At 42.7% G+C, this 16,803-nt stretch overlaps 1 protein-coding gene across 1 annotated transcript; it reads right to left on the reverse strand.

Annotated features, from left to right (window-relative positions):
* Positions 1-2,255: 2,255 nt before the first annotated feature.
* socs5b (suppressor of cytokine signaling 5b) lies at positions 2,256-16,803 on the reverse strand. Its single transcript, XM_041947340.1, has 2 exons — positions 16,401-16,803; positions 2,256-10,569 (listed from the first exon to the last, which is right to left on the reverse strand). The coding sequence occupies exon 2, from the start codon at positions 10,548-10,550 to the stop codon at positions 8,859-8,861; it is 1,692 nt and encodes a 563-aa protein (XP_041803274.1). The 5' UTR covers positions 10,551-10,569; positions 16,401-16,803; the 3' UTR covers positions 2,256-8,858.

A 16,803-nucleotide genomic window follows, 5' to 3' on the forward strand; every position in this document is an offset into this window, starting at 1 on the left:
CAACAACAACTGCTCATTGCAGCTCAATGTGCCAACCAGAGATAGAGCAGAGTGCAGTGGAGGCCAGCACTCTGGGCTGATAAGGAGGCGTCTCAGACACAGCTGACCGGGCCACGCTGAGATGAAATCTGGAGGGTTTGGCCTGCTGATACACTGACAAGACCTTCATCATCTGCACTTCCATCCTCCTCCTCCTCCTCTTGTCAGGGACCCACATCCAACTCTAGAATGTGAATCTTATTGCTGGAGAGTTACCGCTTGGTTTCTATTCTGGTTGTGCCAGAGGGTTTAACAGGAGACTTGAGGGTATGTTTTGAGAGTGCTGACACACGAGTGTACTGTAGTAAATTTAAATGAGTTTTTTTACTCAGTTTTGTTGGTTTCTTGTCCTCTCTCTGAGCCCAGACTTTTCTGCCCTGTATGGTAGCCTACCACCCCCCCACCTTCTGGGTGAGCGTCAATTATTCATAAGCCTTGGGTAGCTAACTTGAAACCGATAACCCACATGCTATTTATACTTCATTTCAAATGAACAAATACTTAACTGTGAAGTTCCAGGCAGCTTGGTCGTGTCTGTCTGCATAGCTGCTGCTGCTGGGCTCAGTGAGGGAGTTAGACTGAGGGGCTGGCTGGGTGGGCGGTAGGGATGAGTGTGGGGGTCATCTGCCTGTGGGGGAGAAAGGCTGAGCCAGCAGCTGCACACTATAGGTGAGACTTAATTTGTCCAACCAAAACCACCCAAATCAATTCAAAGGTGGACCTAAAATACACCTTTTGTTGACAGAAATGAATAAAAGAGCAAGGAAGAAAAAAACACTTCTGATTAGTACTCTTACCAAATTTGTCTTTAAATAGTAGTGGAGTAGCGGTTTCTTTGTTGTATTTTTCTGGATCTGGATCTGCCCATGGCCCTGATTCGGGAGGAACAGTGTCATCCCAGGATCCTCTGGCCAGCACCTTACAGGCTGGTCATTGAGGGTTTCATCCAATTTGGTGAAGCCTTTCTGAGTCCACAGACTGAGATCCTGTTCTCAGGAGGTTTCGCAGTGGGACCTGCAGTCCAGGTGACATTCCATCAACTTCTAACAATTGCACATGAATTTCTATCTTGATAGCTTGTTGCAGTTAAAGCCATATGTAACATTTCTGCATTAAAATGTCTGCAAAACACGAGAACCATGTCTATGACTTTATATATAAACCCCCTCTAGTTGCTTTAACTTCTGGCAAAACACAAGAAACACCAGGTGACATGTCAGAGAGGGAGGAAGAAAGCCGGCTAACTGGCTCGCTAGCTACTGTGTTGTTCAGTATTGTTCGTAGTGCTCACTCATGGTGGAGTGTGATAATGCTGCGCGTCCTGTCGCAGAAGTTGTCCCCGTAAAGTGCAAAGGCAAACGTGAACCAAATGACCCTAAACTACGAAAGGACAAGTTACAGAAGTAAAATGAGGATAAATATTGGCGTTGCATATCCAAGAAGGAAAGAGTTTTATGACAAGCCAGGAGTACAGCAATAAAAACATGATCCCATGATCCCCACACTCCTTTAAGACGTCATCAAACTCTGTCTTCTGTTATTGTATTGATTGAGAGACCCCTAGCAGCTGGTTTACATGCTGTGTGTTTATGCAGTGTCACAGCTCCAAAGCCACAACTCTAGCCTACAGCAGTGTTTTGTATTAGAACATCTATTTTTTTTTTTTTTTGTATCCTAACTTTATAACAGAGCGTGCTCGTATGTGTATAGACTCTCTGTTAAATGCTTGTTAAGGTCACATTTCAGAGGAGTCAATTGGACTACTTATGAAATTTGGGTTACTTTTATATCCTTTTGGCATTTAAATGGAGAAGGGATTATGTGGTGATACTAAGATTCTTTGTATGTCGTTTCAAATTGAGTTGTTGGACTTTTAGCTTTCCCTACATTGACAGCATGTTGTATGGTGTCATATTTATTCATTTTTTTAAGTTATGTTGTTCTTTGAAAGCTACCACTGGTCAGATTTTAGTGTGATGTTATCAATATATTAGTGGGCAACTTGAACACACCGGTTGGAGAAGTAGTTTAGAAAACAATATTTTTGTAAGTACTGAATGCAGTGACTCTGGTCCCAGTGATCTACCATACACCAAAACACCAAACACCCACATGTCATCCTAAACTCTGACCAAATCACACCCTGACTCACTGCTAGGACAGTACAAAAAGTGAATGACGGCAGAAGGAAAAAAAAAAACATACTCACTCTTATATCATGGGCCAGTGTGGATTACACTTAACAGTTTTATTTGGAATATTAAGACAATGAAGCATAAGCCAAGCACCAAGAGTGACAGCTACAAGTGTCGCATCATACGGCTCTTAAAAATGAACAGGTTATACTGGAAAACAACTGTTTTTTTTCTCTTTGAATGGTGAAGCAGATACACAGAACAGACAGTGAAATGTGAACATGATTATGCCATTTACACGCTCCAAATCCTACCTGACAGCAAGAAGAAAAAAAAAAGGAAAGGAAAGAAAAGAAAAAGCGAGGAAAAGCAGAAGAAAATGGAACAGCAATATTCGTCTGACGACAGCTTGGTCAGCCTGTGGCAGTGGCTGCGCCCGGGTTTTAAAGGGCTCTTGTGATTGGTCAGAACGAATAAGGCAGTCTGGGAACACAGTGGCGCTGCAGAGTGACAACCATTAGTTCCCATCATTGTCAAGTCCTGTTGCCTCGGCACCCACATCCACACAGCAACCAATGTGCACATACAGCATTAAAGTGACAGAGGATTGCAACCATTGTTACACTACACTCCATTGCATATTAGGGAGAAGTAATAATGAAAAATAATAATTCTTTCATACATCTTTTTCTGTTTGCATATAGCACTTAACCCAGCTTTCTAAAATATATATGGGAACATGAAACAAAAATGTTTAAAATAGATTTTTTTTGTTTTGTTTGTCCTCTAAGAGCTAAAACCATGAGTCGTACCGAGGTGGGGGGTGGGAGTCTTTTATCCAGTGGTGTTGCTGTAGTTCAATGGGACAGCTAGCAACACAACCAGCCTGCATCTCATCCAGACCAGACTCAGTGGTTTCTTGCCACAAAGGAGGCTCTCATAGTGCAGCTAAATAGTGTCATACTAATGACAATATAAGGTCAAAATAGTTCAATTCACGGCAATTTGTTTTTCTTAAGAACATAGAATATACACGTAGACACCCATCTTTGCTTTCCCTTTTTTTGGGGGAGTCACACAGAAAGGTGGTGCTGGCTAAATGTGGTCCATGTTTACACATCCCTGGCTTAGGGCGGGGTGGTGGGAGGGTGTGGATGTGTGTGAATACCTGGGGTAGTGCAGGTGTCCAAAGAAGTGTGATAGCAAGCGTGTGCAAATGTATGTGTGGATCAGACAGTTAATGCACCACAGAAGAATAAAACTTCTTTTCATCAGGCTCCTATTATATAACTCCATCATTTATCATACATACAACAGGTTTTTTTTCTCCTAAATCTACGGGTTATATGGCAAACATGTGCTACGGTTAATGTCAGATATTTCCCATGGGGAAAACTGGGTTGAGAGGGTCCTGGGACTCTCCTTGCAATGGGCCTGCCTGAGATTAAGGGGGATGGGGAGGGTGGGACGGGGGCAAAGAGGCATTGTTCATAGGAGTCCCTGTCATTACTCCTCACAGTCGACTCTGCATCCCCTCCACTGGAACCCTGCATGTGGCTCTGTCCATACACTAATTTCCTCCCACGCAGCACACACGCACGCACCGAGTCTGCACCATGGTGGAGAATACAACTCCATCAACACAGCTTACATCGCCTGAATACAAGTGAAATATTTCAGGACTGTCTGCTTTTACTTAACACTCACACAAGGCTCGCCATCTTGAGCAAAAACACAAACAGTGCTGTCCAGAAATATTTGGACAGGAGGAAATTTGCAGTTGTTTTGGCTCTACAGTGCAGCATATTGGTGATGAAACTATGACTATAAGGTTAAAGTGCTAAATCTCAGCTTTTAGTATGTTTGAGTGTTGAAATCCAGATTGGATGGATAAAGTGGGAATTGTAACTTTTGATATGCAATGCCTCAATTTTAGGTCAAAGCAGGCAAACAATGATCCTTGACATATAGACAAGGCAACCAATGACAGTCAAGTCAAGTGACCTCAGTTCAACTGAGGATGTTTCACTTGACCAGACTGAAGAAAAAAAACAAACTACCAAAACAAGCAAGAATAAAGATGATGACAGTTACAGGCCTTCACCACAAAGAGCCTGCTCATAAAACATGAGCACGGCACAGAATTCAGCAGTGACTGATTGCAAAAAATGTTCTAATACTAAATATGATGACTTGAGTTTGATAAAATTGTACAATGTCAAAAGTGGGGGCCTTTCTACACAAAGCGGTACAACTCCTACCATGTTCATCCAATATGGATGCAAAGTTGTCACTAAGCCCAACTGTCATTTCAAATCCAATATGCTGAAGTACAGAGCAAACACAACAACAACAAAAAAACATGTCACTGTCCTAATACTTGCAAACTGCACTGTAGAACACAAATACACAATTAAAGTGCTATTTACTTCAGTAAATCCCCAGCCCTCTCTGTTAGCACGCTGTTGCCACAACAGGAGGCCAGGGCTCTCAGTGAGCCAGCTCCATCTCTGCTCCTCCTGATACTTTAGGTTAACTTCAGTCTTGCGTCGCCCTAACAGGGTTGGATAGAGAGTAGAGGGTAGGACAAACAGGCCTTAGTTCACTCTACACCACAGTCACCTCCACATCAGCACAGGGATGTTAGGGATGTGGCCAGATGGAGAGAGAGCAGTTGGATATAATAACAAAAAAGGCCTCCCTCAGCCACACAGCAGCCATAAGGCAACACAGAGTGGCCCTTTCAGTACCCAGTAAATTTATATCCCAACATGGTAAGATTAGCCTGTGATTAGTGCCTGCAAGTAGGGTGGGGCACTGTAATGAGTTGTACTGCTATTGCTAGGAAGTAACATGATAGACAGGTAACAGTGAGCAAGATAGTATGTTGTGTGTGGGTTTTCATATACATTTCTTCTCTTTGACAGTGTGGATGCTAAAAATCCTGAAACATAAAAGTGCACATACAAGCAACTCAACTGTCAACCTTATTCCCCTGTGCTTAACACTCACCCTCTGACACATAGAGGTGATTAACATGCCTATTCCAGCATTCTGAGAACAAAGTGCGGGGCCATGGGAAATGTTTGGGACCTTTTTTGTGAGGAAATGTTTGGTACATCTATTCACAATGCAGTAGAGATTGGAAAAACTGAAAATAGGATACAGATTTGGCAGAATTTCAGGGTGTAGGTGTGAGCTTGACTGGGCCAGGTTCTCCCCTATGAATACATTAACAAAGAAGAGCAGTCTAACATACTGTCTTATGGAACTGACTTTTACTCGTTTGTAAATCTGAAATATAATTTAGCTTTATTTTCACACCACTAAGCACATTTAAATGCTTCAGCCTACGAGTTATTACAGATAGCTGTGCACAAGAGCTTTGGTCACAGATACAGATACCAATGGGCAAAGAAACCCATTGACATTTGCTCAGGATTCATCCTCTCTGATGAGAGCTACAATAAACTTTAACATATGTGCGGGCTGATAGAAACATGAGCGCACATACAAACTAAAATCTGAACGGGTTAGAATTTTACAGATTAACATGATTTTATGCGTGCTTCAGCTTTAACATATTACCTGTGGGGTCATCAACATACTTTCCTAGTAACTATATTTGCTAGAAATTGTTTTCTTTAAATGCCCCAGGGGAGTCACCCCCTATTTCATCCTCCCAGTCAATTGCACACGTTTTATTAGAAGTTTAACGATTTTCTTTTTTTTCTTAAAGCCAGGCAGTGTGTATTTACTACTAATTAAACGTCAGAACAAACAGTGTTGATGATGAATTAGTTTAAAAACTGTTGCTGATGGCTAAAACTTGGGCTAAGTAATTGGAAGTTTGATTATTCAGATCAAAATGCTCACAGTGAAAAATTAACCTTCGTGTCCTCTCATTAGGATCTGTGTGATCCTATACATGTGAGGGCTGGACACTGGCATCTTGTACTGAAATATGCTACAGTAGGGCTGACATTGGACCCACTAACAAGCTAATACTACCATACAGGCCATAATGTGGCAAGAGACTAATGCATGCATTAGTGAGCGAGAACAGATGTAACTTATGTACAACCTATCATTTCAGTAATAGCTGTCATAGCTTAATCAACATAGCACCACTACAATTGTATCTGTTACAAAAACTTTAACGTGCACCATCACTAAGTGAGCTTAGAGCATCATTATTATTGTCTTCAATCTCATTTGATGTTATCTGAGTAGACTGTGTAGACTGCACCACTTGCTCCAGGACTACAGATTGATTATGGAACAAGATACATATTTTTCTAAAAAGGCACATAGGTTACACTTGTTTTCTCTTCAAAATGAGAGCACGACAGAAATGACATACTAGCCAGCAGTGTCTTTGTCCCAGTTCACACAACTAAAATCATTCAGATTCCATAACTAAAACTCTCAATGACATCCCAACTTCGCGAGGGTTGAGTGGTGCCTGCACAGTATGACTATGACTAGAAATGTAACTGGGCTATGAGGGTATTTGTTGACAATATCATGGTATATACTGTGTCGGTAGAAATGTGTCCACTGGTAGAGATTTGCCAATACTGTCTCTACCGCAGGAACTGTCCCTTAATGTCTCTGCTATAGATTTGGGGCAAACTATATAGCAAATCGGGGCTGGATTCTCGTGTGATCGCGTGAATCCGGCTGCCTCACAAGGTAACGTGATTTGGCAACCGCTGCTGAGGAAGAGCATAAACGAAGAGGAGAGTGAAACTGCAATAACATGATTTTTCTATTGCACTGACTGGTCTGAAGTCTGACTGGTATTTAGTGGTGCCTGTTAACATTAGAACCTGTACCACTCGAAATAACTGTTCTCATTCGGAACCTTAAAGTTTCCATTCTGAAAAAATGTTAGTCCTGTTTGGAGTCTGTTGTTTTTAACTCAAGTCTTGTCTCACATGAGGCAGCTGTTTTGGTTTGTAAATAAAAGAAAATAATCAAATGTGATGAAGTGTGGTAAGGTATGGTTATTTTAAACCATTTCTTAATTGAAATTACAGAACAGCTACTATATCTGTTAACTGTGAAATAAAATTACATATACCATGATAGAAGATTTTGGCTATAATCGCCTCCCATTGGTGACACAGTGCTGTTCACAAAAACAACGCAACACATTTTCACATGGTTCCATAAAAGAAATATAAATTAAGGAGGAAAAGGGTACTGCAATAAGGGAATTGCAATTCACTATTTTAAAAAGCAGATTCTTGTTTAGTCTATGTATCGTGTGAGGTTAGCTGTCTTCCCATGATATTTGATGGTTTCATGGGGTCTCCCATGAAACCATCCATACCCGAACAAGCCTCACTGGTATGAGCAGATCATGTTTTAAGGGACATTTTGAATTTTAATTGTTTGTCTTCACCTAGCACTTGTCACATGTTCCCTCAATTCTTCTGAAAACACGTGTTAGTATTCCTTACTGTAACTGAAGTGCAAAGCTATATGCACCAGTGTTTCAAGTGTCAAGTGAAGAAAAATAATTGACTAGGATACACAGGGTTGAAGCTTTCTGTATGCCAGATGCCACGAAAATATGTTAACTTCAGGAAGCTGTTGCAAAACTAAACACAATAAAGCCATAACACACTTTCTTAAAGACACTCTGCTCAAATGTGACCATAGGTGCTACATTTCATACAGAAAGAAATTAACTGTGTGCATACATGCACAATATTGTGCACAGAGCTTACGTGCCTGTGGCCAGTGAAGACCTGACAGACTGCTTTGACAACTGTAGCAAAGGCAAGAATTGTCAGAATATTTCCTTACAATATGTCCCTCCTATTTAAAAGCAACTCCGCACAGCGGGAATAAAGTTGACAAATTTAGCTTGCTCACTAAATAGCACACAGTAGACCGATTAATTGTTCATCATTCACCATTACTGCTAAAGGAGTTTTTTAAGGACTAATCTATAGTCCTTAGAAAGCGTGTCATTTCCCTGATGCACTGTCCTGAACTCTGTGGACCCTCCCAGAATCTGTCCCTGTTTCTGGCTAAGCTCATGCTTATCTGTGCAAAGAGATGGCAAAGAATGTGCCTTATGTAGCTCTATCCATGGGACAAGCTCTGACTGCAATATACCAATAGCACCTCCAGTTGCCCTCTCAACCCACACACACACACACACACCTTAATACCCTCTTGGGAAGGTGCTTACTTGGTGCTTTGACAAGCTAAGGAAGAAAAAAAAAAGAGAGGGAGAGCACAAAGTGAACTGTACAATGTAGCCATGTGGGTCTAAATAGCAATTTGGGATGAAAAAGGGAGGCATGCAGGCAGGTCTACAGGCAGGGTGATGTCGTGGGATCAGGCAGACATTTAGCACAAAGCAGGAGAGCAAAGACACAAAGCACTGATATTTGTGCCTTCCCTCCCTGTCAAAACAACCTGCTCAACACAAAAACATGTGCTTGCCAGACAGCATTATACTGAATATAATCATATGTATTTTCTGTGATGTAAGTAATAACTAAAACAAAGATTAGAATGAATCTTGTATAGCTTGTTACATTTAAATTCCATCCCCCACCAGAAAGAGAGCCATGTCAGTATAGCTTCTAATTGGCTAATGAGGAATTTCTCAAGTTCTGTAATCCTCCTGCAGTGTGTGTACAGGCAATGGAGAAGGCCACCCTATTTGACCTTGAGTGGTGGTTCCCTCTCCAGCCAGCGAACTCGTACTTTCTGTTTATAGTGATACTCCTTGAGGAAGTCCTGCAGAGCAGGGGGCAGGGGCAGAGAGCCTATACCATCGTAAGTGGTCCAGCGGCAGATGGCAGCTCGTGCCAGGTGCTGCAAGCCAAAGGGAAAGGTCCGATGGAGAGGCGCTGTAAGCAGCGGTTCGAAAAACATGCAGGCGCTGGGGTCCTTATAGTGCTCCAGCAGTCCTGTGACGGTGGAAGAGTGGAAAACACAGGGATCATGAGCGTCAAAGCTGAAGTTGTGGTTCCACTGCTCAATGCGGGCGTGCAGTGAGCGGTTGTAACGGCGGAAGCTAACGGAGAAGAGGTAGTCCTCCTGGGCTGAGTCACGCAGCAGGAAGGTGCCCTCTGGTCGTCCATCCAGCAACGCCTCTGCCTCGTAGCGGTCCATCACGCCCCAGTAGCAGGGCAGAGCTGTGATCTGCAATAGGTCCGGCACCAGGCAGTGGATGTAGTCTATCTGGGTGTGAACCTTCCAGGGCCCAGGTTGCTGTCGGCTCAGGTGACTGTCCCCAGAGGCGTGCCTCTGCTTAGGCCTCCTGGCCTGCAGACAAAGGGTGGTTGAATCCTCCTCAGAGTCACAGTCCTGGGCTGATGCTGCAGCCCCCAACACCTGCCCACAGGCCCCTGATGATCCAGCACTCACAGAGGTGCCAGCCCCTGAGGCCCGGCCTTCCCCAGAGGCCTCTCCCATGCCAGGAGCCATCTTTGGTCCCAGTTTGTAGAGAGAGGAGCCCGGCACTGAGGCCTCCAGGGTGTGGATCTGTGCATTAGGTGGTGGGTCCACACCTTCCTCGATGCTAAGTCTGCGGCGCTCACGCAGACGTTCCTCCTCATCCTCAGGAGAGGGGTGGGCTGGGTCAAAGGCATCCAGCAGGGCAGTGGAGGAATGCGGGCTGACCGGTGCTGTGTGTTGCTTGATCAAGTGCCACTTGTGTGCGAGGTCTGAGCCTGGTGGGAAGGGGCAGGTCTCCAGCATGAGCTCTGTCAAGTGAATCTTACGTTTGGAGGTGACAGGGTTCTTGGATGAACGGGAGCGTCTGCGAGCGGGAAGGGGTAAGCAGAGCCCTACTGTATCACTTAGCCGCTGGCGCAAAGACCGAGCATTCAGACTGCGTCCTCCAGATACAGAGTCACTCATCTCCTGGATGGAGCCGACTCCATAACGCCTGTCCCTACGGTTCCCACTGCCCCGTAAGCGCCCAGACCGCCTATCTGCTTCCAGAGAACTCTGGGTTTTGGTGGAACATGAGTGTTTTTTCTTGCCCCCCCATGGAGCATGACGGGAATAGGAGTCTCTCCGAGCCAGGGGGACACCCCCTGGTCCCCCCCGCACATCCTCAGTGTCCTTGTCGATAGAGATCTCTACTATCTGAGGGATGTCCGACACACAGTTATGATGGCGCCGCCCTGCTGTTACCACCGGCACTGGCAGGAGGCTCCGTGATGGGCTGGAGGCTCTCGATGCCTGAACCTCACCTGAGCTGCCTCCTTGGCCAAGATCCAACACACAGTGGACGGCATCGGCCTCAACCCTGCTATCACTGGGTCCTGAACTGTTGTTGTGAAAGAGTGTCTGGCATTTGCTCTTCAGGTTGCTCCACATGTTGCCCACTTTCTTCATCAAAAGGAGCCCCTGGGACCTGAAGATAACAGGAGACAAAACTGATTAAGTCACAGTTAGAGAAATCTAGCAACAGCAATGATGCCTACATTTAACCCCGAGGTACAAGCTACACAAAGACTGTCCTACATTTAAATTCCCCTGACTGCTGTGTATCTAGTAATTAGACATGCTGAGAGTATAACGGGGCCAAAGTGTCTGAGAGGTGGGTGAGCTTGAGTAGTTGGAACAGCAGAGTTAGGAGTTGCCAGGCAGACGTGCAGGGACACAAGGCCACGGCTATAAATGAACCCAGGATCTGCTCACAGCTGATCTGCTGGTATGTACTGTATTACAGAGCCAGTCTAGACCTGACCAAAAACTTTCCCTGTAACAGCAGCAGACAGGGCACATGTACATGCACAAACACACTCACATATGCTTATGATTTATCAGCATATGATTTATCACTCGACTAGACTTTGACAGGGATTTGGAAGTTGTAGCACCATACTGTGTTTGGATGATGCAAACTTTACAGTGAGCAAAGACACCACAGGTAGGTGGCCTGCCAAACACAAAACCTTGAAGGATTCTATAATGCAGCATTTCCTTCCCTGTTTCAGACACTGTTTCTGGACTTCACAGATTAGGGAATTATCCATGAGTACAAGCTGCAAGCAGCACAATGTACAGTACTTATAAGAACATGCACTCCACTTGAGGGAGTTTTTGTTGAAAATTTAAATCCCCAACCCTGTCACCAGTGATTGCATGTGCAATTACGAAGCGACAGGCACAAAACAAAGGATGTTAGTCCCTCCATAGCCAGTCTCCTTCACTCCCTCCCAATAATGGCCCTTTCCATCTGCTTCTGGGCAATAGGCAGCTATCCATCTACCAGGTGTTGCGTAGAACTGCATGCAGAGTGAAGTTTGCCTCCTAACATTGATGAAGACATCACTGATTTGCACAGTCAGCTGTGATAGACAAGGGTTCTGTGATCCACAGGAAACCAGACTGGTCTTCAGCACATGACTGATTAAGTTGATTTGCTGAGGTCAGTTCCAAGGACATCACTAACAAACTCATGACAACAGTGTGACTCGCTTTGTACTCGCAAAACATGACATCTCAATTGATCAGTCATTAGATGTTTGCAAACATATGCCTACAACACAGCCAGCAATACATTTGATGGTATGACAAAACTATTTTATTCACATAGCTAAGCTACATCACCAATACATTACTCATTTTCTGTGGTTTGCCACCGATTCTGTGCTCCCTGTGTATCTGTACAATAAGCCGAGGTAAGTCTGATCTGTTGGACCTCTTTCTTTCATTCTCTCAAGGGTTAGTGCCAGTCCAGAAGTCCAGAGCAACTGACTATATAGCACTCCCAGCCAGTGGCTTGAGACCGAGTTCCAATGATAAACGAGACATGATGTCTAACAAACAATATCCAGAGCAAAGCACCCACATGTTTTTAACACTAAATGCTGATTCAGCAGACTCATCAGTGTTGAGAATGATTTCCATGGTGGATTTCATTGTAGAAGCACCTGCATGCTGCAATTCAAGTTAATTACACTTAAAAATATGTTGGGTACAAATTAAAATCACTAACCTTGCTTTGAAATAGCCGTTTCAAAGCTGCGTTTAAATTTGTATCTCGGTTATACACAGTAAAGCCTATTTTATGAAACACTCACACACACACAGACACACGTCATTAAGGTAAGTTACACCTTTTATTGTGCCATTCCTGTTGTATGTAGAGCCACTGCCATTGTCCCCTGATCATAGTTCCTCACAAGATGGCACAGTGTGGATACACAGTGTGGAACTTCAGTTGTTCCACCAATGCACCAATAATGTTGTGTTTCTTAACTGAAGCTGCAACAACTAGTCTATTAATCAATCAGTCAATCAAAACAGATTTAATCAGCAACTGTTTTGATGATGGATAAGAGCCAAATGTGAAAATTTGCTGCTTTTTCTTAAAAGTGAAAACTGACTACTTTGGGGTAGTGGACACTGGACACACAAAACAAGACATTCAATGACATCACCTTTGTGCTGTACGATGCTGGTATTTATCATTGTTTCCTGGTGTTTTATAAATCAAATGATTGATCAGGAAAATAAAAGGCTTTCTGCTTCCTTTTTCTTAACAGTGATCACTGATGGTAAATACCATAGTAAACTCTATTGAGACGTAAATTATTTAAGGGGTTGGACCAAAAGTGCTGAGTACACCCACTAAACAGTCCGAGTAATTATCTAAATTTATTAAAACCTATTTTTATAGTAAGTAATGCTCCAATCCACTTCACCAGTTTCAAAATTGATTCCAAAAGACTGATGCACAATAAACAGTGTTTCTTGGTAACAATACGATTTTCTAAACCATCTAGAACAATATTACGACAGTCTGTTGAACTAAGATTAAAGCAACGCATCTCGACTTAAAATACCACTCACATGCATACTAACTGCAGTGTTATTACAGTTATTTTTCAGTACAGTGGCTCCATAGCATTGACACCATCTTAACAATTCCTTATAAAATCTTTGTCTAACTTAGGAATTTTGATCCCACAAACAGGCAAAGGTTTTTATAAAAGGTGCAACATGGCTCAAAATGGACCATTTGTCGAGGCGAAACGATTTGTGAAAGCAAAAAATGCATACAACCATCTCTCATTTGTCAGTGTTTTTGTTGAAGCATAAGGTCTTACCAGCCACAGCTTAAATTTGTCAGCATTTCATTCTGTAACTGTATGGTCAACATGAAAAGACTGATCTACAAACTAAAACAGTCTGTTCACACCCTGCTCTCTTCCCTCCAAGATGAACTGGAATTGTGAGGCTATTGTTATATCAGCTTCATCTTGAGAGGCTGGACTTTCCATCCGGGTTGGTGTGTTTTATCCCTCAGCTTGCTAATCACTTCAAAAATACAAACAAAAGTTCCAGTGACTAAGACACACAGCTAAACAGGGCCAGGACCTCCAGAACTTTATTAATTTTGCCAAAGTATGATTAAAACATGCCTACTGTACTCTGTGACTGATGCCACAATTTAACAATAGATCAATCAAATTTTGGAATAATGGAGGTCCCAAGACAGGAGGAAAAAAACATGCTAATTAACATACCCTTATCCACTACATGCTATGCTACATGCTGCATTTTTTCAATTTAGCCATGTCTACTTTGTCACATTTAGATGTTCAGTGTCACCTAGGCGTATCGCGGTACAGAAAATTCAGGTTTGGAATGTGCCACTGTTATAGGGTCACAGTTGAAAATATTCCTGTCATTTGTTGTCAAAATTGCAAACATTTAAGAGTGGCCCATTGTTCATAATTCTTACTGTAACAATTAAGGTACTCAAATACCGCCATATTGTCAATAAAAAATAAACAACGGCAATAGATACCACAAACGTCAGAAATGCTATATGTAAGACTGATGATAATTCCTGAACAACATGTGCTAATTTATACCAGGCAACACAACGGACTAACTGCACACATGTAGGCACATTGTGGCACAGCTCAAGCACTTACTACTTTACTTTTTCTTTTCTTTGTTCTTTAGACTGAGTGTGGTCACATATCCACAGAGATAAACACTCCTGTTGGTCTGAATCTGCAGTGAGAGGCTGCCTGAATGCTGTGGGGAGACAGACTCGCCTTCCAGTCTGTTTTTGTCTCATTCTGCTAATCGACATATTCGGGTGATGCCATCATAAATGACGTGTTTAAGTGTTTCCACAGACACACCCGACTTCAGTTGAACAATGTTGGCAATGAGTTTGACACAACAACTGGTGCACTGCCAAAACGTTAAGGTAAAAAATCGTGTTCGAAAATTTCTGTTTCTGTTCTTGGACATGAATAGACTATTTTGACTTTTTTGTATGTGTTTTACATGCTATAGTGTTAATTGTAAAATCAAAAAACTACATGAGTGCTCAACAGGCTGCACCTGCAGTGGGTTGGTGGTAGTAGGCAACACAGAAGACAGACCCGCCACTCAAGACTGTCTACATTTGTATTACAGTTTCGGTGTCAGAACTGTTACAGCCCTTCTGCCAAATGATAATATATGGCAAGGATTTAGTAGATTAACCTGATAACCAAAAAGACAGGAGCTGGGAGTCATACCACGAAAACAGGCAAATAGGAGTTAGTATAAACATCAGGGAATGACCACTGAGGACTGAAAACTCTGTCAGTGCATGCTGCAGTGTTAGTTAGCTAATCTGCCCTGCGTCCTCATTAGCCTGGCTCCATTCCTATAAAACACCTGGAGCTATCCACAACAGACAACGATCATACTTTAGTATAGTATAGTGACATTTTGCTGCAAAACACTTAAAAATAAAGTGCAACCATTTAGTGACAAATCTAAGTTATAATCAAGTTTAATTCAGGGTCTAGCAACATTATGACCTAGAATTAAAATTTCATGTCTACAGCAAGACATACAGCATGATTATTTAAACTAGAGTTGTCTAATTATCTGCAACTGTCGCCATTGATAAGAATGGCCAGTGCGATCCAATCCACAAGCATTTAAAGCCGCCCTGAAACAGAACTGGGCTACTTCTGCTCCCCGGCAGCCCAACACACCCATTCTCCTGGGATCATACTGATCTAAGAGAAGGCTGGAGAGAAGACAAGATTAAGGGAGGACGCCTCCTCTTCTCAGACCAGACCAGAGTTAACGAGATATTTGAAGTGTCTTGCATTCTGGAAGATATGTGGGATGGCAGAAAGCCACACAGGGTCTGTACATTACTAATAAATCACAGTGAGTCTTCCTATCATTTCAATTTCAACAATTATTAATACTAATATAAAATATACTGATATGCCAAATTATTAATCTTAGCTAATAATTTTTCCTCCACAAAACAGGTACAGAATGAATTTTTGGCTAAGAATAAATCTTTCAAACAGAGGCAGAATATGCTCAGTAAAGCATAATACTGAAGCTCGATATTGCATTGTTGTACAGCAGCGCATCAACATTATGTTTGTATAGCAATTATTCTGCCAATGTGGAGCTTTGTTAGTCGTTTACCCTCCGTAATGAATCAAAAAACATTCACGTCAGACAGAAAAATTAGCACCTAACATTGGCCAGGTCAAATTAGCTGGAAAAAAGTACCTTAACTTACATTTTAAGACAAACGCTCTTTAGAATTAATGTTAACTACCTTTGGTTATGCCTGCAATGCCAAAACTGCCGTTAGCGTCAATTGTCGTTATACAAACGTTAGCTAACAGATTGCATGTATGCTTTACCACTAATGTCAACGGAAGACACACAATTGTCGAGCAATAACGTAATTATAGCGGGCATATAGAAATGGTTGGAAGGCCTTTAGGTTTCTGGAGGCCCCACTTTTCCCTGGTCCCAGCCAAGTTAGAGGACTTGCTAACACGTTAACCATACACCGCTAAATGTAGCTACAGCCGCGAAGGTAACGTTAGTCAGGCTTGGTTGGTGATTTCAGTCAGATGCGTGATATTTTTCAGTAATACATTTAAACTTATTTCTGTTTCTCGGCAGCAAATATAGCTTACACGCCGACTGGTTCGCCAAGTAACGACTCAGGCTTACGAGCTGTCAAAAATGCTATCTGTTAGCCATCCCTGGAATGGGATTTTCTAGCGTTTTAGCTAGCTTTGGCTAACCAGGCAGCTAGCGGGGCTAGCCTGTTAGCTCGTGAAAAATTGACACAAAAAATACCCATATAAACTAAGTGGTGCTGTGTTGCTTCAAGATGCTATGTAGACAAATGTGACATGCTCAACAAGCAATGGTTTGTTTCTCGAAATAGTATCTTACCCTTGCGCCTTTCGAAAGCCCTATTCAAAAGCTCTCTTTGTCTCCAAAAAATGGCTATTAAGAGAAGTCAGGCATACATCCCCCTTGCGGACCACGGTGTCGGATGAAAGCACTAAAGGTACTTGGATTCTTGATGGTAACATCCCGAATACTTTAAAATTAATTGGTTAAATAGTAATAAAAATTATTTAAAAAGCTAAATCATTCTTTAAGTGCCGCGAAAACCCGTTCTTCATCATGGTGGGGGTCTTCTTTTCTGCCGTGGTCTCTGCTGCTTCTAGCAGCCAATATGACGGCGGTCTCAGCAGCCAGATAGCCGGAGAGGCGGACGGTGTTCAGCGTGAGGAGAACCGACTGACAGCGGCTCAGTCCAATGGAGGAAAGGGAAAAAGCGGCCGTTTCC

This window comes from Chelmon rostratus, chromosome 11, assembly GCF_017976325.1.
Source record: "Chelmon rostratus isolate fCheRos1 chromosome 11, fCheRos1.pri, whole genome shotgun sequence".
Classification (NCBI taxonomy): Eukaryota; Metazoa; Chordata; class Actinopteri; order Chaetodontiformes; family Chaetodontidae; genus Chelmon; species Chelmon rostratus.

Bases quoted from the DNA above. Each gene is read 5' to 3' on its own strand.
- socs5b (XM_041947340.1), bottom strand. From the start codon at position 10,550: ATGAAGAAAGTGGGCAACATGTGGAGCAACCTGAAGAGCAAATGCCAG.